The sequence below is a fragment of the Cotesia typhae genome, unplaced genomic scaffold (genome assembly GCF_013202065.1).
Source record: "Cotesia typhae breed Kobodo isofemale line unplaced genomic scaffold, CoteBio_Ctyphae scaffold_91, whole genome shotgun sequence".
Classification (NCBI taxonomy): domain Eukaryota; kingdom Metazoa; phylum Arthropoda; class Insecta; order Hymenoptera; family Braconidae; genus Cotesia; species Cotesia typhae.
The window spans coordinates 237196-262662 of NW_027423781.1; the positions used below are offsets into that span (position 1 = coordinate 237196).

General features: G+C 29.9%; 7 protein-coding genes and 1 long non-coding RNA gene across 12 annotated transcripts; 2 read left to right on the top strand and 6 right to left on the bottom strand.

The window, feature by feature from the left end:
- Window positions 1–315: 315 nt before the first annotated feature.
- Window positions 316–1654, bottom strand: LOC141537583 (uncharacterized). Its single transcript, XM_074258640.1, has 3 exons — window positions 1242–1654; window positions 906–1004; window positions 316–749 (listed from the first exon to the last, which is right to left on the bottom strand). The coding sequence occupies exons 1-3, from the start codon at window positions 1503–1505 to the stop codon at window positions 396–398; spliced, it is 717 nt and encodes a 238-aa protein (XP_074114741.1). The 5' UTR covers window positions 1506–1654; the 3' UTR covers window positions 316–395.
- A 177-nt stretch (window positions 1655–1831) lies between these two features.
- LOC141537769 (uncharacterized) lies at window positions 1832–4088 on the bottom strand. Its single transcript, XR_012480963.1, has 3 exons — window positions 3961–4088; window positions 2849–3088; window positions 1832–2773 (listed from the first exon to the last, which is right to left on the bottom strand). It is a non-coding gene; the product is annotated as an uncharacterized LOC141537769 (long non-coding RNA).
- A 228-nt stretch (window positions 4089–4316) lies between these two features.
- LOC141537766 (odorant receptor 22c-like) lies at window positions 4317–5762 on the top strand. The gene is given in 10 exon segments (XM_074258947.1): window positions 4317–4489; window positions 4562–4751; window positions 4754–4780; window positions 4854–4963; window positions 5066–5102; window positions 5104–5166; window positions 5224–5334; window positions 5419–5529; window positions 5531–5575; window positions 5658–5762. Coding segments are annotated over 10 exon segments (831 nt in total). The 5' UTR covers window positions 4317–4403; the 3' UTR covers window positions 5709–5762.
- A 552-nt stretch (window positions 5763–6314) lies between these two features.
- On the bottom strand, window positions 6315–8720 carry LOC141537768 (arylalkylamine N-acetyltransferase 1-like). 2 transcript variants are annotated; one of them, XM_074258948.1, is made up of 3 exons: window positions 8487–8720; window positions 7084–7384; window positions 6315–7013 (listed from the first exon to the last, which is right to left on the bottom strand). In XM_074258948.1, exons 1-3 carry the CDS (start codon window positions 8489–8491, stop codon window positions 6519–6521), a joined length of 801 nt encoding a protein of 266 aa, XP_074115049.1. In that variant the 5' UTR covers window positions 8492–8720; the 3' UTR covers window positions 6315–6518. The 2 variants fall into 2 exon arrangements, with proteins under 2 accessions (XP_074115049.1, XP_074115050.1); XM_074258949.1 differs by having other exon boundaries at window positions 6338–7013; window positions 7099–7384; window positions 8487–8701.
- A 275-nt stretch (window positions 8721–8995) lies between these two features.
- On the bottom strand, window positions 8996–13254 carry LOC141537763 (putative ATP-dependent RNA helicase DDX46). Its single transcript, XM_074258943.1, has 3 exons — window positions 13096–13254; window positions 9646–12271; window positions 8996–9539 (listed from the first exon to the last, which is right to left on the bottom strand). The coding sequence occupies exons 1-3, from the start codon at window positions 13113–13115 to the stop codon at window positions 9120–9122; spliced, it is 3066 nt and encodes a 1021-aa protein (XP_074115044.1). The 5' UTR covers window positions 13116–13254; the 3' UTR covers window positions 8996–9119.
- Window positions 13255–13693: 439 nt separating this feature from the next.
- Window positions 13694–19441, top strand: LOC141537765 (uncharacterized). 2 transcript variants are annotated; one of them, XM_074258946.1, is made up of 2 exons: window positions 13737–14707; window positions 19351–19441. In XM_074258946.1, the coding sequence occupies exons 1-2, from the start codon at window positions 14221–14223 to the stop codon at window positions 19359–19361; spliced, it is 498 nt and encodes a 165-aa protein (XP_074115047.1). In that variant the 5' UTR covers window positions 13737–14220; the 3' UTR covers window positions 19362–19441. The 2 variants fall into 2 exon arrangements, with proteins under 2 accessions (XP_074115046.1, XP_074115047.1); XM_074258945.1 differs by lacking the exon at window positions 19351–19441 and having other exon boundaries at window positions 13694–15957.
- Window positions 16160–19668, bottom strand: LOC141537764 (eukaryotic translation initiation factor 2-alpha kinase). Its single transcript, XM_074258944.1, has 4 exons — window positions 19384–19668; window positions 19188–19314; window positions 16566–19121; window positions 16160–16486 (listed from the first exon to the last, which is right to left on the bottom strand). The coding sequence occupies exons 1-4, from the start codon at window positions 19524–19526 to the stop codon at window positions 16283–16285; spliced, it is 3030 nt and encodes a 1009-aa protein (XP_074115045.1). The 5' UTR covers window positions 19527–19668; the 3' UTR covers window positions 16160–16282.
- A 1522-nt stretch (window positions 19669–21190) lies between these two features.
- On the bottom strand, window positions 21191–25427 carry LOC141537486 (uncharacterized). Of its 3 annotated transcripts, none has more exons than XM_074258496.1 (4): window positions 25412–25427; window positions 24464–24737; window positions 23989–24165; window positions 21191–22522 (listed from the first exon to the last, which is right to left on the bottom strand). In XM_074258496.1, the coding sequence occupies exons 2-4, from the start codon at window positions 24647–24649 to the stop codon at window positions 21752–21754; spliced, it is 1134 nt and encodes a 377-aa protein (XP_074114597.1). In that variant the 5' UTR covers window positions 24650–24737; window positions 25412–25427; the 3' UTR covers window positions 21191–21751. The 3 variants fall into 3 exon arrangements, with proteins under 3 accessions (XP_074114597.1, XP_074114598.1, XP_074114596.1); XM_074258497.1 differs by lacking the exon at window positions 25412–25427 and adding an exon at window positions 24881–25377; XM_074258495.1 differs by lacking the exon at window positions 25412–25427 and adding an exon at window positions 24807–25377.
- Between the last annotated feature and the right edge of the window lie 40 nt (window positions 25428–25467).

The following is a 25467-nucleotide window of genomic DNA, read 5'->3' on the forward strand; positions in this document are numbered from 1 at the left end:
TTTTTAATTTTATTTTGAGACACGTCAAAATTATTCACATCATTATACTTTCTAATGTACCAACATTTTTTGCATGTAACAGTTTTATTATTTTCTGTTAGGTGACGCGCAGTTCAATTTTAACGATCATGCTCGTAGCATGTTTACCGATTGCTGTTCTGGATGCAACCGATGTTTGTATTATAGAAATTTAAAAATACAATTTTTTTTAAATAATTTTTTTGAAAAAATCGATTTATAAAAAATTTTTAAGTGATTTATGACTTAAATGTTATGAAAAATTATATAGGTGTATGAAAAAATATAATAAAGATATATTTGTTACAATTTAAAAATTTTTTTTAAATTAAATTTATTTTATAATAATTTTAATAAGAATTAATTTGATTTTTATATTATATTGATCTAGCTCCAAATTTTGAAGTTTTATGCTCGCAATTTTTTATTCTATTCGACATTTTTTTTCCAAAGTACTCATAGTCAGAATAATTAGCAGTTGATAACCATTCAAAATTATGGTACTCGGCAAGTTTCTGGCTGTAATTTGAAGTAAACACTCCAAAAAGAGCTTCCGGCTTGACTTTGCTGGCATTTATCGGATTTTTTAATTCTACTGCTAATGCTATTGAGGCTCCTAAAATTTCTTGACCGATTCTACGACCTCGGTAGTTTGGATCAGTTCCAATGTAAAAAATCTCCATCGCCGCTGAAGTATTATATTTTTCGAATATATCCACTTTTGACTCAACCTAAACAGAATTTTTTTAAATAGATTTAAAGATCAGTTTTATCTTCAAATAAATTAATTTGTCCTTTCTGCATTTATTAATGCAGCAACTAACGACGGAAAATCGTAAACATGCGATGATGATGATGATGATATTAATTTAAATTAAACGACTTACTTCATCGATGAATTGTATCAAAGCGAGGGCGGGTCCTGATTTAATGTGACTTTCCACTACTTCTCCAAAAAAATTGGGTTCATCTTTTTGAGCTTTCATCTGGTAATTAAAAATATATCTTTATATTATTTTTTTTAAATAAAAGATCATTATTGAAATTAAATAAAATAGAAGAAATATTAATTTTTTTTTCTTTTTTTTTCTTTTGAAAATTAAGTAAACTTATGGATTTTCCAAACTGTTCAATATTATGCACACAATGATTTATTGCGTAAGCAACAAATTACTACTATCACTGATATAAAATTCTTAAAGCAATTCAGTAAATTAACTCACATGTAATTTATTAAATGACACAGCAACAACATTATCTGTTTCAATATCAATGCCAACAATAGTGCAATTATCCTTTATTACTTCTCTAAAAACGCACTCCATAGATTCAGATGCATTTTTTTCTTCATAAAGCCCAACTCCAATGGCGACATTTTCGTCACACATTGACTTTTGTTGAACTTCCAATGCCGCGTCAATTTTATCTTCACTCAAAATTTTGTACACTATTTTTCCTCTTGGATCAAAGCGCAAAAAATTTGACATTTTTTATTAAGTTAAATAAAATAAATAAAAATTATTTTTGCTCCCTAAAATAATTTATAAATCTAAATTAAATCTTAGTATTTGTCCGTGAACTTATAAACACAATATTACATAAGTATCTGCAGCACGACAGACAGTTATTGTCTGAATCAAGTATAGTAGGACATACTCCGTCTTATATATCTATATATATATATATATATATATATATATATATATATATATATATATATATATATATATATATATATATATATATATATATATATATATATATATATATATATATATATATAATACTAGGCACTGATAATTTAATAGGGACGTGCTACACTTTGTTAAATTGGTATTATTAGTGAGACAGAATGAAGCACAAACTTACAAACTTGAAAAGCTAATATATAATTTATTCTGGTGTATCAGATGATGACATTCGTTGAGTATGGGGATTCATATATCAAGAAGGGTGATCGGATAAATTAGAATTTTCATTTAACATGTAGGGAAGAGAACATTAATAATAATTGACGGCTAAGTGTGACGAAAATAAATACTGAGAGAAAAATCTAATTGTCAGAACTATTTTAATTTTATTTTTTATACTTACCTACACGTAAAAAACAAAATTAAACTGGATATTATACCGAAAAAATATTGATAACTTATCATGGATTAATAAAACAAGGAAAATTTTGTCTCCGGTGTGTTTTATATAATCTAAATAATTAAACAAAAAAATTAATTTTGTGGTAATAAAATAAATAAAAATTTCATATTATGTTTATTTAAGTTTCCTTCAACGAATCAATATTCCTGAAATGATTTTGCAAAAACTTGGGCAGTCTTGGAGCCATACATTATTCTCTCGCTGAATTTTTTAACCCCCAAAAGTAAAATTATCGTAGCTTTTTTTAGCAAAAGCTTCGAATCCAAGATTAACGCAAATTTTTTTGTGAATAATCAGTATCATTATTGGTAATTGTCTTACAGTCGGGATGTACAGAAATTTTAACATCCTCTCCTTGATATGATTTTTATCCTAAATTGTATGACTAAGCAACTAAACCTCCCGCGATTCCTCTATTCTGGTACTCAAGAAGTGTCGCTATATAAACTATATCCATTCTACAGTTAGTTTTGTAATGTTTGAACAAATCTTGTCTTTTATCCATGCTGATCATGAAATCAACGAGACATTTTGATGATTTGTACTTGCAACTTTGGCTGAATAATTCTAGGTAGCTTTTTTAATTTTCGCTTGAATGGACCTGAACAAATAATTTATTTATCAAAAAAATAGTGTAAATTAATCAGTTTTACGTTTATTTTATTGATGCAAATACCAATGACTTGATCATTTTTATTTTTCGCGACCAGACTGACTCCATCGTAAGCAGCCATATAATATTCAACTGTTCCAGTTCCTCAGATGCTCCAAGTTCGCTTAACAAGTCACACCCCGTAGACACATTTATAAAAGTAAAAAATGATTTTCTCATGACTTCTAAGGAAGGCTCCTTCCAATGTTGAATGTGTTAAGTGATTCGATCGTGATACTTCTGTCGGTCAGCGATCCATATGATCTAAAATTCAAAAATTTTAAATTACCTCTAATAAATAATATTTAATAAAAAAATTTTTTTTGATACAGATCTGGGGGAAAAAAAAAAAAAAATAAGTCTGGTAAGTATTAAAAAGCCAAACTACACTGCTTGATTCCCTTCTCAACACTGAAGGCTTTTACAAATCCCACGCTCAACTTTTTTGCGTAGAAAAAGTAAGGGGAGACCGAAAACCGTCATGCGACATTTTTCCGACTTAAAATCCTCATTTTTTCTTACATTTATTATTTTTACAATCATTTTTTGTCACGTAATTTTTCCCTTCTCTAACTTCCGTTAGCCGTATGGTTATTTATTATTCATGCTATCGGTTATACATCGACGTTATTTAATTTTACCCCTCTAAAAATAAACTGTATAATCTGTATAATAATAGAGAAAAAGTCAACGTAATAGTAATAATAATAAAAATAATATTTATCGATTTTTTCGAAAACTTAGATGTAAATTGAATTGGAGAATTTTTCCACATCCAATAGCGTGAGTGGCCGCGCTTGCCGCGCTACGCAATAAAATGGCTAAATTTCGAGGAGTGGGGATAGCCGTACATTAAATATTCAACGTTTAGCCTTAGGTATTAATATCTTACGAAAAAAAAATACTTTAAGTAATAATTTTTTTCTTATTCAATTATCGATTCTATTATTTATTATTCATCAGTACTGGGAACTCTATTTTTAAGTTATTGTCAATCCTTAATTGATTTTTTTATCTGAGGTAAAAAAAAAAAAAAAAAAATATCTATCTATCTAACGAATAACTTCCTCGTAAATAGAGGAAAATATTAAAACGTCGCAATGAATGATATAGTAGGTAAAGTTAAAGATACTTGCGAGAGCTTGTGGAACGTTGAGCTAGTACTGCTCCATTTGATCGGACACAAGTCACTCCGCACCGCATTTGCCAGGAAAGAATATTACATGCCAATTTGGGAGATTGTATCGTCCATTTTGGCTGCTTGTTTTTTGATAATGTGTGTTACGTCAAGTACCCGAACGTTTTATACAGTGGGCTTTGAAGATCTTAGCGTAACTGGTGAAGTATCATTTCAGGGTTACTTTCGGGCTTTTTGATCTTCGTCAGAGTAAGGGGGTATCCTCCAGTTAAAATTTTTTTCAATATTATTTACAAAAGTTTAACATGTTTTAATATTTTATTTTTAAAGATTACGCGATTATCATCACAAAAAAACGCTCTTTTTAATATTCTTCGTGATTTTCACATATTGTGGGAGGATGTTAAAATACTGAAACATTTAAGGGGTGAAATAGATGACATGATTAACAGCTCTAACGCCCCGAGGTACTTGTACTTAGGCTCGACAATTATACTTGGCTTAGCTTACGCAATCCGTCCATATTGGTAAGATCTTTTTCTTAAAATTAATCACAAAAATAATCTCAAGCTTGTATAATTTTCATTACCAACAAACAGTGCAATGTTGATTGGATATTTCCAAAAACGGTCGCTTATATTTGATTATTCAATGACAGTTTATCCCTTAAACTATCCATTCCCCCACGATACAGATTTAAGCTACAACTTGTGTCTCATTTATGAAGAAATAGTTGTTTACTTGGTTACTTTATACTGGGTAGCATGTGATATTACTTTTATCCAACTATTACCACACACCTTCGCATACATATAAGGGTAATAATTAGTAATTCTCCTTATCCTAACCAAATTTATTTCATTATAAAAAAATAGCTTTTAATTTTTTTAGGCGTTATCTAACAATTTTAGTATGGAATCATACGATATTAAAGAAATTCATGAATACTTTAATGTCACCCGGATTATTCATTTAGCTAAAAGACACGAACATCTTATGAGGTAATTGTAAAAGAAGATAAAATTCTTCGAAATTATTTTAGTTAATTAATAGTTAATTTTTTTTACTTTTTCTGTGTAGTTGATAATTTTATTGACTTGCAGGTTGTGTAAACAGGTAGAGACTCTATTTAATCCAATTTTTTTTTTTTACAATATTGTTTAATGGGATCGATCTTTGCTGCTGTATTATAATGTTAGACAGAGTAAGACCGCAAAAGTAAAAAATTTTTCATTATTTCATTGAAAAAATTTATTTTCAGGAAGCTACTGAAGGAGATTGGGCTAAATTTGCCAGAAATGTAACGCATGCAATAACATTGTTTATACAGATAATTATTTACTGCGATTTTGCTCATCAAACTTCGGAATTGGTAATTTTAATCTTTTAAAATTGTAGATAATAATTTATTTAAAACTCAAATATTTTTATGAATTTATAAATAATTGTAAAAAAGATGAATACTATTGCGCCGACAATTTTTAATTCTCCATGGGTTCTTTGTGATAAGAAAGTCCAGAAATTATTTGCAATAATCATGATGCGTGCCAACAAAGACTACAAATTCTATGGCCTATGGGATTCTTAATCTAGACCGCGAGCAAATGACACGAGTTTGTATTTGAAATTAAACTAACGCACGCTTACTTAGTATTATTTGTCTAACTATAGTTATATTTATTTGTTTGATTGTAGATTTTTAAAACAACCGGAAGCTATTTTACTCTGTTAAGAAGTTTTGAATAGTAATTCAAATGTATATAGAAAAATAAATTAGTCTTATTAGGATGCAAATAATTGACAGTAATTTTTATAATTATTACAAAATTTATTTATATTTACTTAAGAATACTTCCGAGAAAATTTAATTTATAACTTTTTAACGATTGGACCGATTTCATTGCGATTGACGCCATTCGAAAGGGCTTTTACTACTTATAATCACCACATAAAAATGGAAAAAAAAATTAAAAAACTGTAATATTTACATAGCTTCGTTGTCATCACTAGCCGTTACGCAAGTAACTATTGCCGCCGTTAAATACACATATGCTAAACGCATCTTGCCGTAATTTAATTTAAATTAACTTTTTTTTTTTTTTTTCCTACAACAATTTTCAGTTATCTTTAGCCGTCGGAGAAAACTGAGTGTTTAATTTAAATCACCTTCAAAAGTTTATTCTTATCGATTTCCACAAACATTGATTGCAAAAATGAAAATTATTGTTAGCTTTAAACAAAAAAAAAAAAAATATTGAGAGAATAATTAATGAATATTATTTCAGATGGTTAAAAAAATTCTTGAATCAAAATCAATCATGATTTAATATTTTTTTTTTTTTTTTTTTAACATATCAAGTACAAAATTAGACTTTATTTCATTAACGGTCATATAAAGTTAATATATTATATTTATACTTAAAAAATAATATTTGACTTGTCAAAAATTTTCAAATTGCGGCAGTTTTTTTATGAGTTTTTTTTTTTTTTTATTTTAGTAAAAACAGGTTGTTAATACTGTCGACTTAGGTATTAGTACTATAAAAAACCATGAAGCTAATTTTTATTGAGTCTTTTGGCAACAAGCCGAGCAGTTTTATGAAGACTTCCTATCCGTTCACTGGCCTTCTTTCCAGCAAACGTGTACTCATCGTAGCTCACTTCAGCAAGATTATCAAATCCTAATTTCTGGGCTATTTTCTGAGAGTAATTCGACGTCATAATCGCCGAAACAAGACTAGGAATAGCATCTGCGTTCGTAAGTGTCTGTTCATCGATATCTACTTGAGTCTTTACGGCGATTCCCTTGTACAATTGTCTACCCAATTCTAGGGACGAAGAAACCAACAATTCGCCGATTCTTTTCTTTTGAAAATTCGGCTTTGTTGCTAAGAACATTATCTCCAGAATACAGTCGACGTTGTAGTGCTTAAAAAGGTTTACCTTTGCGTCGACACTAATCATGAAATTAACGAGAAACTTGGAGGCTTTGTGCTTGCAATTTTCGCTAAATTCTTCGAAGAATCCTCTTTGATCTTGGGTTAAGCGTTTCTGAAATTCGGTAAATATTTTTAAATATTCTTAAATAGGCGATTGATTACGAAAATTTTAATGAGTTAACTTTTAAAAATTTTACATGGAGTTTGTTGAAGGCGACACCAACAACTTCCATTGTATTAACATTAATTGCAACAACGCTGACGCCATCTTTTGCAGTGTGTATACACAATTGTTCAAGTTCTTCAGTCGCTTCTGGTTCGGATTGTATGTCACATGCTATACATGCGCTTTCTTCAGAAAAAAATGATTCTCTGATTACATTCAAGGCACCTTCTAGTGTCACGGATGTTAATGATTCGAATTCTATTGTTCCGTCTTCTGTTGAGCCCCATGGTCGGTAAGACAACGTTCTTTTGCGATTACTAAAATTATTATAATAGAGAAATTATAATAAGAAAAATCCAAAAGCCCACGCCTCATAATGCTCATTTATTTTTTTAAGAAAAAAATTGATTTTTTAAACAATGGAAAATAATTAATTTCTTACAGGCGAATTAATTTATTTAATATTTTAATTTCCGTAAATATCTCTGCCTAATATATATATATATATATATATATATATATATATATATATATATATATATATATATATATATATATATATATATATATATATATATATATATATATATATATATATATATATATATATATATATATATATATATATATATATATATATATATATATATATCATCACTCCGATATCTTACACTGCAAAATAATAATAATAAAACAATTACTCTTTGAACTTGTCGATCATATTTCCACTTGTGTTTTTATTAATATATGATATATTATGTTAATAATATTACTTTCAATATAGGTAGAATTAATGTAAGTGATATATTGCACCAGCGCAATTCAAAATATTTATTAAAGATACATTTAATTAAATTTTTTCATCGAAAAAAATTTTTTTTTTTAAATAAATTCGCTTTTAAAAAAATTTTTTTACTTAATTTTATATTAAAAAATTACTTAATTTTTTTTTTTTTTTAATTATAGACTACAAAAAAATTTTTTTAAATATCTAGACCGCGTAAAAAATTACAAGCGCAGTAGATCAGTCTATATAACGTTTGAGTAGTCTATTTATATTTAAAAAAATTCTATAATTATTTAAAACCTTTAAATTAAATTAAAAAAAAAAAAAAAAAAATACTTTATTTTTCACTTATTCTAATAATTATTTTAAATTTTATATATATATATATATATATATATATATATATATATATATATATTTTTTTTTTTTTTTTTTTTTCGTTAAACGATTATTTTTATAACGATAAGATAATATATTAAATGAAAACATTATTAAAAGTATGTTTAATCGCGTTTTATCTTAAATTTTCACTTCAAAGCTATTTATAAACACAACATACAAAGCATTACAACAATAATAAAATTTGAAAATGTTAAATAATAATTTTAATTATTATTTAACGTGAATCGTACCTCATAATTGTTGTTGTCTTTCACACACTGTAATGTAATATAATCTTCTCTGAAGGTCTCGGAGTAACTGAGCGCTAATTCGAGCTACTGTTCAATATAAACGTAAACTTTTAAGATACTTGTGTACGTTATTTTACATTATACTAATATACGCGCTTTCAAATACATAATACATTAAATTATTGAATGTAATACTCGGTGTTTAAGTGTAAGTGTTAAATACCGACATTTCAATGAGTATTTAATGCTCAAATCGATAAGAATATTAGATTGATATTACCGATAATTTATAGTTGTTTTTTATTGGGCTGTAGACTAATTTGGTCATAAATTAAATTTTATTTTATTAAAATTTGAATTATTGAATTTAAAAATTATTTATACTTATTTATTTAACAATTAATTTATTTGCCTTGACCTACTTTCGACTAGAGAGCAACAAAATATTTTTCTTTCTAGAAATTATTATTATACATTAAATTAAAAATACTTTTTTAGGAATAATTAAGTTTTCTTTTTTGTTAAATAAATAAAAAAATAAATATTTTATTAAACATTTGATTTGTTACCGTACAAGTATTTAAAATAGAATAAAATTATCTCTAACAGAACAATCAAATAAGAATAAATAATTTACAAAACTTGATAATGTCCACGCGAGCCAATATGGGCACCCGATGATTGCATCTTGATCAATTCTTCCTTAATTAACCTGCAGACCTCGACTCTGGCTTTACTAACGGCAAATTCGCTGGTGGATTCAATGGCTAGGTAGAGTTTCCGTTCGCCCTCTGGCGGCTTCTTTCCTGGCGGAACATGAGTACCTCTGATGGTTAACCCAGCGTCGGAGTATTCTGATATTTGGGCGAGTGCTTCCTTGCTAGTAACGCGCCAACGTGCTTGTTGCGGAAAGTCGTTTATTTCTAACTCTTCTTCGTATCTCTTGAAAGTCTGCTCTCTGACTTCACTATTGTCTGCCAGAAGATCGTCGTTCGGTTGGTAGTTCAGTTTGGTGTTGATCTTGGCTGCTATTTGCGCGACGACAGTTTTAGGCTATAAAATAAAAATCAGGTATTATTATTATTATTAGATCTACATTAATAATTACAAAAAGTTTGGATAGATTAAAATGAGATTGGAAACTAAGATAGTTACTTACAGTGATGAGATTAATCGATCTAGTCCCTTCAAGAATAGCCTTGGCAGCCTGCTGAGTAACTTCTTTAGCCTCAGGACCCAAGTTCTTCACAAAATTAATTTTCGACGCCAACTTCTGCGCCAGTTTAAATTTATCCGTAGCAGTCGACTGATTAAAAATCCCCGTATGCGAAACTTCCTTGATACTCCTTTTGGGCGCCAGCATAATTTCAATTTTCTGGTCCATTTCACTTTCAATATCCTCCTCATCAGAATCTTGCAATCCTAAAGCGGCCTTCTGGAACTTTTTCTTCTCGTTAGCCAACGCGGTTTCGGATTCATCAAACTTGAAGCCCTTGCCACTGAACCCGCCTCCAGTGTGAACCTTCTTGCCATCAGCCGCCAGCCGGGCCTTGTATTTGTCCCACAATTCCTTTAATTCTTCTGGAACCGGAACCCCAGTTAGTTCATGAGCGCGAATAATATCCCCAGCATATCTTTCCTGTTCAAGAGTGATGAAAGTATACGCGAATCCTTTGTTCCCAGCCCTGCCTGTTCTCCCGCAGCGATGGATATAGTCTTCATAGTGATTAGGACAGTCATAGTTAACAACCAAAACCAATTGCTTGACATCCAGCCCGCGAGCAGCAACAGAAGTCGCAATCAGGAGCTTAATCCTTCCAACTTTAAAGTCCAAGATCGTCGCTTCCCTGTCGCACTGGTCAATCCCGCCGTGTAAGGACATGCAGGAGTACGAAGCCTTCATCAAATCCTTAAGCAACATATCTGCGTGCTCCTGTTTGTTCACAAAAACGATAACCGAGCCCTTGTTCTGATAGTGCCCCAGAATCTCCAGAAGTTTGAAGAACTTTTGTTCCTCATCAATAACAACCACATGCTGTTCAACCTCCTTACAAACTACAGAGCGACCACCTACCTGAATCTCTACCGGCTTCTGTAGGATCCTTCTCGCCAAAGCTTCCATCTGCCGCGGAAAAGTTGCACTGAACAGAACCGTCTGCCGATTAGGCTGGACGTTCTCCATAATTTTCATCACTTGGGGCTCAAAACCCATATCAAACATCCTGTCCGCTTCATCTAGCACCACATAACTTACTCTCTTCAAATTAGTCACTCTACCACTGTTCGCCGCAAGCATATCGATCATTCTACCCGGCGTACAAACAATTATTTCCGCCCCACGCTTCAATTCCGCAATTTGCTCGGAAATTCCCGTACCTCCATAAACGCACACGTGTCTAAGACCCAAAGATTTAGTGAATTTTTTTGAATCCCGGCCGATTTGCATACACAGTTCGCGAGTCGGGGTCATTATCAACGTAATGGGTCCTTCTCCGTCCGCTACCGGAGGTTGATCCAAAATGTGCCGAATCATGGGCATCAAGAACGCAAGAGTTTTCCCGCTTCCCGTCTTGGCAATTCCTATCAAATCTCTACCGGACATTATGGCAGGAATCGCCTGAGACTGGATTGGAGTCGGCTTTTCGTGTCCGAGTTTCTTCAGCACATCTAGCTCTTTTTTAGTGATCCCGCATTGAACCCACGACTTTATAGGCTTCGGACACCCTTTGCCTTTAACTTTAATGCCCTCCAGCTTTTCCTTGTACAACTCAACCTCCTGACTGGTCATCCTTGCAATCTCCGGGACTTCAACATAGAAAGCTTTGCGGAACGGTAAGTATTCGGTGTTAGTATGATCTACTTTAGGCAACTCGCGTTTCTGTTTGTTCGCGATTCCAGCGGCTGTCTCGTGCAAATTTTCTGTCTCTTCTTCACTAGAATACTCAAGCCCGTCCTGGTTTTGTTCAATTAACTCTCCCTTCTGCTTCTGAACTCGTTTTCTAGCGACTCCAGTGATAATCATTACTCCGCTGCTGTTTCCGTTGGCGTTAGACTCGGTCTTGGGCGCTACTTTGCCAACTTTCCGAACTTCTTCTTGGACTTGAATCATATACGCATCAAGTGAATCGATTTCTTCTTCATCAACGGGATCTACTACCTCTGGCTTCTCTTCCTTCCCCTTAACCACAGGAATTTCTTCATCGCTGTCGTTTTCCAGAGACCACTTTTTTGCCGGCAACTGGAGATCAGCGAGGTTCGGCTTTACGTCGTACGTGTAAGCTTCCAATTCCTTTTTCTTCCGTTCCGAACGCCAACGTTCAATTCGATCACGACGCTTCTGCATTTCCAGTTCCAGGCGTTTCTGTTCCTCGTCCTTGTCGAGTTTGGTGTGGTCAAAAGGCAGCTCTTCATTGTGCTTCTCCTTGCTATTCCGTTCTTTCGACCGCGATCGCTTCCGTGATTTTAAGGCTCCTGAATTTTCTTTACTCTCACCACGTCTTCGCTCACGCTTGCGATCCCTACGCTCTCTATCGCGATCTCGTGAATGAATCTGCAGGTCAGGGTCACGGGAACGGCTTCGTCGGTCGTAATCTCGGGAATGGCTTCGTTTAATGTTATCTCGAGAATGGCTCTGTCGGTCACGATCTCGGGAATGGCTTCGTCGGTCACGGCGAGACGACTTTTTCTTTGTACGCTCACGGCTACGGGAACGGTGGCGTTTTTTTTCTGATGTTACTGAGCGCGAACGAGATTTTGATTTTGATCGTTTCTTGTGATGGCGATCTCTGAAACAAAAATAATTTTTATTTATTATCGTGTTCTGATGGCATAAGTTTGATTTATCAAAATGGGTTTAATATTGACGATAAATTTTAAAATAAAAATTTTATAGTAAGAAGTTTCGAATTTTTTAATTTTTTAATTTTTTAATTTGGAATTATAAAAAAATTAAAAATATTAGGTAAGAAAAATAAATTTTTGGTGATAAATTGAAACTCCGGAGACACAGCAAAAAATCAAATAATGTGTAATTGATTTTTTTATGATCACATATTTTTTTTTCTAAGTAAACTTAATTATTTTATTAAATATCCCGGAAAGTTACTTCGCGTGGATCTCCTTAATTCCTTTCTTAAATTCAGGGAATTGATATACATACATACCATCGGAATAATGTTGCAAACACGTTGCTTGCTTGATCTTACAAAGAATCTGAAAAATTTCATAATTCTTAATCATAAATCCATCAATAATTTGAAAATAATAGTTATCAATACAGGTCAATTAGAAAAATATTTTATGAGCAAACTTTCAAAAATTTTTTTTTTTTTTAATAATTTCTACTTAAAATTATGTTTAAATTCTCAATTATTGTAAAAAAAAAAAAAAAAAAAAATTAATGTGAATATTATTTATTAAAAAAATAAACTGTATTAAAAAACCAATTTTTTTCAAATTAAATTTCTCTATAATTTATAATATTATTTATCGTCAATTAAAGATGAAAAAATGATATATTTAATTAAAAAAAAAAAAAAAAAAAAAAAAAAAAAAAAAATAGATATATATATTTGTTTAAAGTAAACATAAATTTAACCTTAAAACTTACTTTTCATGTTTGCGTCCCATTTTCTTTTGAAATAATAATCATAAGAAATTAATTTAATTGTAATATCTTCAGACACTTATATATATAATTATATCCAATATATAATAAACTATTTATAATTACAACGATTAATTTATAAGAAAAAGTAACTATTTAATATTCCAATGTTTACCTCAACGTCGTTTATACGTTTACAATTTATACATATGACTTATTACTAATAGGCGTTATTGGGTGTTAGCGCCATCTAAGTGAGAAAAATATGACAAGCGCGGTAATTTGAATTTAAAAAAAGATGATACTAAAATTATATTATTACACAATCCACTTTTATAATTTAGAAAATTATTTTTACAAATAATTACATAAAAATTGAGTTTAATAATTTTTAAAATAGTTATCTTTTAATTATCAATTCGACAAAATCGAGTATCTAAAAAGATAAATAATTATCACCAATAACATTACAAATATTGTCACTGTTCTTTCTTTCCACTTATCAATTTCAGCCCGACAAATCTGTTTTTAATTAAGCTCATTAGTGATTTGCTGACTAAAGACTATTTAAATAATTTTTAAACATTTAATTATTACTTCCCAATTGTTAATACGAGAGTAAAAAAATAATTAAACCTAGTTGAGGTAAAGAAAAAATGGATCGAATAATTTCTTCAGGTCCTGGATCAGTGAGTGGTGTTTTCCAGCTACCATTGTGCGCTTTAACATTCACGGAAGAAATAGATTACCTAACCGATTCGTTAATAAAACTCCACGCAGCTCTTCACAATCCTACAAAAAAAATCGTAAAACCAATTCGCAAGTCCCTTCACTACGGCGTTTATCTAACAATATCATACTCTTCATACGACAAATTGAAGAATGAAGATTTTAGTAGTGATAAGAGTATTATGTCCTTGCCAATGATTGAATTACCGAGGATAACTTGTGTAAGTAATGTAGAAATAGATGACTCAATCAACACAATGTGCGGTGTATATAAACCTGATAAAAGCATCCCATTGTTCACAATAAATGCGTCTGGTCTCAGCAGTAAGCTATCAGACTTGGATACTAACCTTCTAACAAAAGTCAAGCCGAAGAAAGTTCCAAAGCCGAAGAAAAAGAATGGAAAACGAGGAAAACCTGACAGTAGTGAAGACCACCTATGAGGAGCTTCAAGAACAGCAGCGTGAATTAACATCAACGCTCATTAAAATGTATCCAGATCTCGAAAACTTCAAAGAAGACATTCAGATGATCGTCGAAACGTACTCGCTGTCTTTGGAGAATCGTTTGAGTCTTCCATTGATGATAAAAAAGTTGAACGAAAAATTGTCAAAATCGTCCTTTCCTTCAAAAGGAATGCTGCAGTTGAAGAAACTGATCTTCTCCAAGAACAATTTGAATAATTTGGATGCTTTGCCGCTTGGGATAATTCTATCGATTGACATGCACAGCCATGCCGCGCAAGCAGCATTGAATGTCAAGCACACCAAGGTTTTGTATTCTAAGGAAAATTCAAAGTCTAATACCAATTCTGGAGTCGTTGAAAACCAAGAATTGAAACATCCAATTCTTCCGGAGATAGACGTGACCGTTTTGCACCAAGGCGGTAAGTTCTGTTGGTTTAGAATAAAATTGTTTAATGCTGATGATTTTGGAAAACTCAAGCTACCCTATACTCCAGTGCACTATTACTTTTACACTGATTTAATTGTCGAGCTGTACTTCTACCGGGAATGCCGGCATTACAAGGAACTTTACTGGTCCACTTTGAGATATTTGAATTTGTCGCCATTAGTCGATAAAATCTACTTCTTTTCCGACTGCAGATTGGTTGAACGTATTGATGATAAGGTCATTCAATTTTCTAACACCCTCAAGTTTTTGTATTGCTATAGGCTGAACTCAGCGAGTTTTTCCGTTTCTTCGATCGACGACCTGGAAAATTTATTCAAACTCGTGATAAGATCGACTGTGTTTTTGTACAGACGTAATTTTAATATGGTTAATGAAGATTTGGATACTCCTTTTACGGCTTTGACTGGAGAACGCGCGCATATTAATGTTAGGAGATTTTTAAGTGAAAATAATATCTATTCGGTTAATAATGCTAGGGATGGATTAATTCTCGGGACTGGAACGCAGATCGGTGGAATTAATCCTCATGAAGTTATTATTAAGTGCAATGATTTTGTTAAATAATTAATAGGTTTAATTATTTTTGTTTTTATTCATTGTAATAATCTATAAATAAAATTTATTGATTTATTTTTCATGAGTAAGTTTTTAAAGTCAAGATCCAAATTTCTTAATCTAAAAATAAATAAAAATTTTATTTTTTAATACTTATGAGCTGCTTTCATATTTCGGATTATTAATTATTTCCAAAGGCTTGAGAAAATTACTTTTGTTCAAAACAATATTATCAATTTTAAATTCGTTCTTGTTCAAAAACTCAATTATTTTATTTAAATATCTAACAAATTCATTGAACCGATTAACAAAATTGAATGATGTTTTAAAGAATTTTTTACTAAGAATAACTTTAACTTTGTCAATTTCTCGTTGAATTTTATTGATTAATTTTTTAAATTTTTCATTGAAGAGATCAAAATTTTGATAAAACCCAATTAATGCATACTCAATGAACCAATGATCGCCGGTGTAGTTCTGTTCATTATTTTCAGTTTTTTTCCACTCGCGCCAATATAAATCATTGTAATATTTTTGCGTTAATTTAACTCGTTCGATAACTATGTTATACATTTCCAAAAGAGGTAACCAATAACTTAGCATTGATTTGCTGAGAGATTGCTGAGTTTCATTTATTGGGTCCATTTTTGTAATTACTTATTACTTACTACTAATAAATATAAGTTTTTATCAAAATTAAAAAATAGAATGAGATTATAGACAAAATAATTTTTGTATGAAATTTATTTTTATTTTACATGTTTTTTTTTTTTTTTTTTTCCATTACAAATATACATTGATTACCATATTGATGAAAAAAAAAAATTATTTGTCCACAATATAGTCACAAAAATTTACTCAAATAATCTTAAAATTTATACTTTATAGGTCAACGCTTAGTAACAATAAAGTTAAATAATAATTATAAAATATTTTTATTATGAAATGCGTGGTTATTTAAATTAATTAAATGATAATGGTGATTAAATAATCAAAAAGAATTTATTAATTCCGATGAATTAGCGCTGTTACTACTACTTATACTCGAAGAATGTTTGCTTACATGTGGTAATGCAAAATGGTACTTTGTATCTGTTTTATTTTGGTCATTGGACAGGGGTGGACGAGCTTTAATACCTATCGCTGTTGGTCGTTTTCTTGGATCCTTATCGAGCATCATTTTCAATAAATCATACTACAAAAACATATAATAATAATTCTCATTTAATTATGAAGTAATAAAATAATAAAAAATAGGAATAAAAATATATTACCTCTTTTGGATGTTTAGCAGCAAAATCACTTGGGTATATATTCTTCTTCAAGCTTCCAAGAATCGTAATTCTCTCCATCCCAGTAGAAAACGGAAAAAGCAATTCAAATAAAATAATCCCCAGTGAATAAATATCAACTTTATAATCATAAATAACCCCATTAACTTGTTCCGGCGACATATACAAATGCGTTCCAACATTAGCCGTATGCTTCTTAACTTTCAAATTATTTTCGTTACTACTGTCATCATCAGAATTTCCATCATCAACGCAAACAGCGTCGTCTTCGGTCCTTGCGGTGACTAATCCAAAATCCCCGATCTTAATTTTATTATCATGAGCAAACAAAATATTTGATGGCTTTAAATCTCGGTGAATTAGTCCTTGCAAATGAACATACTCAACAGCATCAACAATCTGCTGGAAAATGTTTATTACTTCCTTACGATCTCTGCCTGAGTTGCTTGTGTTTCTCAACCAATCCTGCAAACTCAATCTTTGGCACAGTTGCATTTGAATGTAAAAGAACATCTTAGCAGATTTTTTGTTGCAGCCAAGTGTCTTCTTCATAATTTTAACATCTTTTTGATTTTCATCATCAGTCTCATCATCGTCCTCATTCTTATCTTTTAAATCGCTCATTTGGAAGACTATCGAATCAGATACTGACTTTTCTGCCTTCCAATTGTCATTGACTTCTAGAGCTTTATCATCTTCATCTTTATCTTCATCATCGACTTGATCAGACTGATCAGTAGAAATATATTTATCCGTATCGAATACGATAAACGAGTCATCAAACGAGTTGTCGGTCAACAACTGACTTTTACTCTCTATTTCCTTATCAATTAAATCTAACCCACTAATCGGAACATCAATGCAAACAGAATTGCTATTGCGAGTGATAGTTCTAACAGGACGTGATTCCATGCAAGAATCTTCGGAGGAAAATATCGAATTAGACATAAGCTGTTTGATAGAAGAGTCGTGTTGCTTTTGCCAACCGAGGGGAGGACATTCAAACCAAGCATGAAAGTACCTGACAATGTTCTGATGATCCAATTTAGCTAGTGCTTTAACTTCCCTAATGACGCGAGCACGCGAAGTTGGTGTGTCGGGTAATGATATCCGTTTTATAGCATAATGGCAATCATCAATTTTGTTCTTAGCCTCGAATACAACGCCGTATCCACCTTTACCCAAACAATTTATCGTTTCAAACCTAGCGGAGTACGGAGAGTCAAATTCTACGTTATTATTCTCATAATTAACCAGTGTCGTATCTTTTAATGGAGTTACAGGGTCAGCGTACTTCTTAACAATAATTGGTGGCGAATAGCCCCATCTTAAATTATCGAATTTGGATGTTATTAGTTGCTGAGTAAGTATGTTCAGCAAAATCGTTCCAATTATAAGAAGCATTATTTCTTTCCACCAAACCCAAAGGGATTCAATAATTGTTTCTAAAGACGTTTCATTATCAGCAGCTGTTTCTTCAGCTTTAGACCCAAAATCTTGCATAGATATGGCATCATTGTCATTCAGTAAGTTATTGTTAGTGGAATTGTTGTAATTGTTCGACTGTTCTTTAGCGTACAAATAGTACCCGTTGCCGTCAATGTAATCAGAATTGTATAAAATTGACAAACCGGCAGCCGTTGAATCGTCAACGTTAATGCTGCTAATTTCAACGTTTTCGGGGTTATTTTCAATACGCAAAACAGCATTTTCGTGAGCCGAATGTGGTCTCCAGGGATAAACATTGTTGTTGTTATTATTAATTTGGTTCTTGGTGTTTTTAATGCTTTTGCGGTTGTCGATCAAATCAGTTAGCTCGAAAAATTTATCAACATTGCGCTCTTGAACATAGACCTGGCGTTCATACATACCGATGTATATCGAAGGGTTTATTGGATAATCTTGGCCCCAGGACCACTGCTTATTATCAAATAAATTCAATTTCTTAATAGTGTCATAGTAATGTCCGTTTGAGGAGTAATCATAAGTTTGCTGCCATACAGTAACAATTGGGGTATCGAATTGGTAGCGCCAAAGAATTTCCGAGGGATTTTTTTTATCAACCGCCCAAATTAACCCCTGAGGAATGACTACTTTGATATCAATGTTATTGTCATTTTCATAGTTAGTGTGATGACCTGGATGTTTATGGCAAGGCTTTTCGGTAACGACTAAATTTAATTCATGGGTACCCACGCTGTAATTCCATTTTTCGGTACCGGTTGTGGGTTCAACAGCACGGATTGTTTGCTGAACTCGTTGGATTATCAACACGTCGTTGTGCAATCTATCACCGTCGGTGTTGTTGTTACAACCGCTACTGGTGCAATGATATAAGAGCTTTCCCGTGTTTGATACGATACCGTAGGTTTGAATTTCTTTACCCCCGGAAAATACTAGGTTATCTGAGTAACGAAAGGATGATAAGAGCAATTGATCCGTTGAAATGGGAATTTGTTCTACTGTATCGCCATTGAATTTGTATAATCCACCGTTTAATGATGGGATTAATTTTACCCAATGCCCATCTTCGTTCAACTGAAATTTTTGTTTTTTAGTTACTTACTAGTCTACTCTTTTGAAATAATAAATTAAAGTACTTACTTCTCTCTTATGAATACTTGAAGAAACTAGAGGAACATTATCAAAATCCATAGACCATTTTTTTTCTCCATTATTTAGAGTGTCCAGGGCGGTCAGCTTTCCATCTAATGTGCTTATGAAGACCAATCTAAAATAAAATTAAATTAAATTTCAAAATTTTTAGACACCTGCTAATTTCAGTGTCATAAAAAATTACCTGGAGGACGGAGAATCCTGCGTTGATGATCCACAAACCCGTAAAGGCTCAATGTCATGGTTATTATCGTCACCAATGACATTTTGAGTGATAAAAAAAAGTAAAATAAATGATATTTTTTGTTTAATATATGTCGGCCACATAGTGGTTAAAATAATTTATCAAAATAGATAAAAAATAAAAAAAAATAAAAAAAAAAAATTTTTTTAATTTTAAAAAATATAAAGTTAAATAAATTTGTTTGTAAATTTCATCATTCTAATAACCTAAAAGTCACTGTAAGTAATTAAATATAACAGCCAATTGAATTTCTTTTTTATTAATTGTAAACTACATAGTTTAAATAAAAATTAAGTTATTTATAATTATTCACCAACATTTTTACATTATAACATTTAATATGTTAGATTAAACTTTTTAATATTATTTATACACTATGTGTTCACTAGGTGTATTATTGTTTTATTACGTTTCATAACAACATTATCAATATATCTACCCACTTAACAGTGTGCTGCTTCCACGTCAATTGCGTAATGTCATATAGATATGACCTCATATTTTCTAGTTATGTTAAATTTCAATTTTTTAAAAATAAAAACATTAAAAAAAATTTTTTTTATAAAGAATTACTGTTTTATTTTACAATTTTATTAATTAATTGAATTTATTCGCTAAAAATAGTCAAAAATACTCTTAATTTTTGGACCGGTAAGTTATCGACTGACAATCATTTAATTGCGCGGAAAAATTCAAATAAAAGCCTTTATAGTATTTATAATGATTAAACAAACTTATAAGATGTAATTATTCAAATGACAAATCTCTAATTATATTTGTAATTATTGATCGCGATCAGTCGATTATCTCTTGTAATTATCAGGATAAAAATATAAGCAAAAAAACACAAGTACAAGAATTTTAATAAGTTGTCTTTATTAAAACTATTTAACAACAAGAAAAAGGTACTATAACAATTTGAACACTAAACAAAGTACTTATTAAAAAGTACACGTAACAATTATTTATTTTTTTATCTTCTCTTCAACTCTGAACAATTTTAATATTAATTTATAATCATTTAACTAAACATATTTTCATAAATGTTTGTTTTTTATCCCGCCATAAAATAATCCTTTTGAGATTCTCTTCAAAAACATTTTACAATCAATTGATTAATTTAAAAATATTTTTTTATAAAATCTCAAGAAAAAAAAAACGATTAATAATAATAATAATAATAAAATTGAATATAATCTACGCAACAAAGTAATAATATTTGATAATAATTAAAACTATATTCTAAACAGAATAATTTTTTTCTACTCGATTCTTAATAAATCATTATATTAATTAATTTTTTTGTCTTTTTCATTTGTTATATATATATATATATATATATATATATATATATATATATATATATATATATATATATATATATATATATTAATTATTAATTATATGGCATTTGTTTTCCTACCCCCCTTCCCAAAAAACATTATGGACTAGATATCCAAACAGTCATCTCAGGTCACGTTGAGCTATGTACAATTGACTTGTTATTTATAATTCATTATTGAATCATTAAGTATTTATATAAATTCAATTAATTATTTTTTTTTCTTTTTTAAAGATAAAGATACCCCAAAAATATCCTATCAATAATTTATTTAAAAATTGTCTTTAATTTATTTTTTCAACTTTGTTTCTTACTTTTTTTGTAGTATTAAATATAATTTTTTTTTTTTTATTGTTCATTATACAGGCACTTTGTCAACACAATTATATATTTTAACCACTAAAATAATAGTAACTATCCCATTTATTATTTAAATAATAAACCATTTAATCTAAATATATATATATATATATTTTTTTTTTTATTAAATTCATTGGCATTGCTTGATTTGGTTACTTGATATTACTTCTTTGCATAAAATAACCTTAAAAAATAAAAATTATTTCCATATTTAAGGAGAGTTTTAAAAATTTGGATCTTCTTAAAGAGAAAACTTAAAATTTTGAATGTTTCAAATTTACCGGCATAGGTGGCGCAGTAGCTGCGGGGAATTCCGCAAATATTTTTACAAAAACACTGTACAGTCAGAGGTTATGTTGCATCAAGGTTACTTTTTGCTCGACAAACTGAATTTAAACAATAAATATCTAATATTTCTAAATAAAAGGATAAAAATATAAAATTTACCTAGTTATATCAAACCAATTAACCAATTTGGCATTAAAATCCAATATATCGTTAGACTGAATAACAATTAAACATAACTATATATGAATAAACAAAAAATAAAGGTTAACAATAAAATAAATTGGCTAAACAAACGAACAAAGTAATTCTAAGCTTAAATCACACAAAATTTTCAGGTTTATTGAGACTATATCTTGAACGTTTTTGCGGAGTGGCCACTGGATGTCTGTAAGACACGTGTTTTCTCAACGCGTCTCTGGATCTTGATACATGAGAACAAGCAGTACAACTGTAGGAACTATTGCTGTGTGTTTCCATGTGAACGCGTAAGTTGTACTGATTGCTCAGTTGTTTGCCGCAAATCAGACAAGTAACACTAGTTTTGTTGCAATTTTGATTAGTTCTTCCCGAAGCAACAGCCGCAACCGCAGCGGCTGAAGCAGTGCTTGTCGTCAAAAATCGTAGATTTGAATCGCTTATAACATTGTTCTTTATATCATCTATCGTAATATTTTGATCGTCATTAACAGCGTCGTCGTTATTGTAGTTACTCATATCCTTAGCATGTGGCCCGTTTTGGTAATTAGTGAGCTGTTGCTGTTGTTTCCGTTCACGTTGAGCTAGTTTTGCATTTATTGAGTAGTAAGGCTTCGTTTTAACGCTACAAGGTATGTCGGTGGGATTATCATTAAGTAAATCATCATCTGCGAGCTGATTAGGCAGCAATTGTGATACTGAATCGAGTATATCGCTTTTGGTTGATTTTGTAGAGGTATTTGAAGTATTTAAAGTTGACGTGATTGATGATCCTAAGTTTGAATTAGATGACTCTATTTTTTCTTCTTTTATTGTCGCTTCACTTGGTACTTCTGGATCGTCATTTGGTATCGTTGGATGGATAAATAATCCATTGTCGTGGTGTGAATTTTTCTGAAAGATCAACATTTAGTTTGAGTTGATTCTTGTTTTCTTAGATTACTTTCGGGGATTAATTTTTTAAATTGGGGAAGAAAGGTAGACTTATACTTTTGCCGTCCAACAAGAACAACGTCTACCTTTCCACAAGGGAAATTTACAATAGAAAGAACAAAGTTATTTCTACCGTTAAGGAAAATAAAACAACATATTTACTCTATGTTGCAATCATCCAAATTAAAATAAAATTCTAGCTTAAAAAAAAAAAAAAAAAAAAAGCGTATTAAAGTCGCGAGAGATCTGAGGGGAGAAATAAAATTAATGAAAAACAAACAAATTCAATTCACATTAGCGATAGCTAATTAAAGACATGTTAATAAAATTATTAAACCCGTTATTATTAATTAATAAATTATAAAAATATTAAATTCAAATGACCAGCTTTGTTTTCATTAAAAAACAAAAATTAAAATATTAATATAATGAAAGGCTTATTTTTATTTATATAAATATACCTGGTTCAAATTTTCATTTCTATGGGATAAGGATCCACGGGATTGATGCATCCACTTGCATATTTAGTTGCAACACACACAACGATCTTGATCTCATGTATATCGTTTATATATTGTTCAAAACTTATTTTATTATTAATATTATAATTGTTTTTATGTTCATTTATATATTTTTTAATTTATTTTTTTTTGTCACGTCATCAATGTTTCGGTATTGCCGATGTTGTTGAAAAGACGATCAAATTTGATTATTTAGAAGAAGCAAAAGTCGTAACAAAGTTACAAACATCGGGAATATCTATGTTTTCATTTGAATATTTTAGATTTTTTATTAGTTTATTTGTTTAAATGTTTCGAAGTTCCTTCAGTGGAGTCAACAGTGTGAGGAACAGTGAATGATTGTGTTTTTAAGTGACCTGAACAAAACAACACGATCATAGGATAATAACAATAATTACGAAAAATTATTAGACAAATTTTATTAACAAAGCGTGCTGTTTAATTTTTTTTTTTTTTTTTTTTTTTTTTATACTTTTGTTACGGAAAGTAAGGAGTTTTGATTTAAGTTATTAAATTTCGAAGCGGTTTTCAAAAAATTGTATCTTTTGGAGAAAAATTGACATTATTGTTGGAGACTAAGAATTCATATATAAATTTTTTAAAAGCAATTTTTCTCCTAGAATTTTTTTTATCCTTAGTATAACACATACCACAATTACAAATAGTTACTAATTAATTAGTTTAATCGTACTTGAATACTTAATTTAGTTAAGGGCATTAGTACTCCTATAAAAAATTCTCGCGACTTTAAATAAAACATTTATTATTCAAAATTTTATTTTCATTAATGGAGCGAGTATAGCAAAAGCAACTAATGATAGTTGTTATTTATTTATTTATTTTTTATTTGTGACTAATTAATAATACGGTAAGTTAATTTTGAAAGTATATTTTAATTAATCTTACCCCGGCAATATCAGCGAGTCCTCGTATATGCAATGTATCTGCCATTGCTAAAAGTGCTGGTAATTGTTCTTGATAAATATTTACTTCGCCGTTATACATAAATGTTACTAATGCACATAAATTTGAGTACTCCATACCTGGTAATACTATTACAGGATGTTGCAGAGTACTTAAATCCTGTAATCAAAAAATAATTAATAAATAAATAATTTAAAAAAAATGAAATATTAATGACATTAAAGTTAGCTGTTAATAATTTTTTAATTTTTTTTAACAAATAAATCTTATCTAAAAAATCATTTTTAAAAAATTGCATTTATAATTTTTTAAAATTTATGGATGTCAATTTTTTGTTCTCATTTTTTTTGCCATAATTAATTTGTTAAAAAAAATCCTAAAAATGATTAAATATCTCCTAAATTAATTAAAATAAAACAAAGCGTTAAAAAAAAAAAAAAAAAAAAAACATTAATACCTTAAACAATTCTTTGAAGTAATAACTGCAAGCAGATAAAATAATTCTATGAGCACGTATATGCCTACCACCAGCACTTAGTGTAACATCTGTCAAGTAACCACCATCCAATAATTTAGGCAATGTACTAAGTAACGTATTCTGAAAATTATGCCATCTCAAACAAAACTGTTGCCCTTCCATCATAAAACTTTTTTTTCTTCTCTAATATAAATATATTACTAGTCACAAACTATTCTTCAATTCAACTCTATAATATTAATAATAATTCTACCTACAATTAATAAAAAATTCCCAACATATTATATTAAATTAATAAATAATTAAAATAAAATAAACACACCTCAAAACTACTGAATGAAAGGTTATTTAACCCAAAAGTAAAATAATGTTAATTGTTAATTTTTTTTTACGTACTTTTTTTTTTTTTTTTGATAAAAATTAATTATAATAATTTTAATAAAAATAAATAAAGAAGAATAATAATAAATTTTGAGTGTACGCTTAATGCAAGAGATTTAATACGTGACTGTGTGATAATAGAATTTATAAGTTCTTACATTAGCTTCTTTACTTAGTCATGTCAGTTCACTCAAGGAGGAGTTAAAGTTAAGTTTAAGTTTAAGAAAGAAAGAGAGAGACAGATAATAAGTATATGCGTATGTGTATGAGTGTTGAGACAATCCTATTTATTTAATCAGACCGTAGGTTCCAGCCAAATCTATTATTGTCTTTTCAGGTATGGCTGGAGGCTACGACAAGAATGTCTGAGACGAGAAATTTTGGCTCGCATATATACAACACGTCATTCTATTATTTGACTTTGTTTTATATTAAAATTATAATGGCGATTTTCATTATTTTGATAAATATAAAAGAACAAAATAATTTTATTTAAGTTGTGTGATTGATTAGTAATTATAATAAATAAATATTTGATTTTTTAACCTTTCATTCATCGTTTGAGTTGATTTTTATTTACGAGGTAATTTTTTTTTTTTTTT

Excerpts from the sequence above, each read along its gene's own strand:
- LOC141537763 (XM_074258943.1), bottom strand. The coding sequence starts at position 13,115 with ATGGGACGCAAACATGAAAA. Across the intron at positions 12,272-13,095 it reads ATGGGACGCAAACATGAAAA|AGATCGCCATCACAAGAAAC; the intron begins GTAAGTTTTAAG and ends TTTTTGTTTCAG. Across the intron at positions 9,540-9,645 it reads GATCGATTAATCTCATCACT|CCTAAAACTGTCGTCGCGCA; the intron begins GTAAGTAACTAT and ends TTTATTTTATAG.
- LOC141537583 (XM_074258640.1), bottom strand. The coding sequence starts at position 1,505 with ATGTCAAATTTTTTGCGCTTTGATCCAAGAGGAAAAATAGTGTACAAA. Across the intron at positions 1,005-1,241 it reads TGTCATTTAATAAATTACAT|ATGAAAGCTCAAAAAGATGA; the intron begins GTGAGTTAATTT and ends TTTAATTACCAG. Across the intron at positions 750-905 it reads TGATACAATTCATCGATGAA|GTTGAGTCAAAAGTGGATAT; the intron begins GTAAGTCGTTTA and ends AATTCTGTTTAG.
- LOC141537764 (XM_074258944.1), bottom strand. The coding sequence starts at position 19,526 with ATGTGGCCGACATATATTAAACAAAAAATATCATTTATTTTACTTTTT. Across the intron at positions 19,315-19,383 it reads CAGGATTCTCCGTCCTCCAG|ATTGGTCTTCATAAGCACAT; the intron begins GTAATTTTTTAT and ends ATTTTATTTTAG. Across the intron at positions 19,122-19,187 it reads CAAGTATTCATAAGAGAGAA|TTGAACGAAGATGGGCATTG; the intron begins GTAAGTACTTTA and ends CAAAAATTTCAG.
- LOC141537486 (XM_074258496.1), bottom strand. The coding sequence starts at position 24,649 with ATGATGGAAGGGCAACAGTTTTGTTTGAGATGGCATAATTTTCAGAAT. Across the intron at positions 24,166-24,463 it reads ACTTCAAAGAATTGTTTAAG|GATTTAAGTACTCTGCAACA; the intron begins GTATTAATGTTT and ends TTTTGATTACAG. Across the intron at positions 22,523-23,988 it reads GACTCGCTGATATTGCCGGG|AAAAATTCACACCACGACAA; the intron begins GTAAGATTAATT and ends TTGATCTTTCAG.
- LOC141537765 (XM_074258945.1), top strand. The coding sequence starts at position 14,221 with ATGGAAAACGAGGAAAACCTGACAGTAGTGAAGACCACCTATGAGGAG.
- LOC141537768 (XM_074258948.1), bottom strand. Across the intron at positions 7,014-7,083 it reads TCCATGTAAAATTTTTAAAA|AAACGCTTAACCCAAGATCA; the intron begins GTTAACTCATTA and ends ACCGAATTTCAG.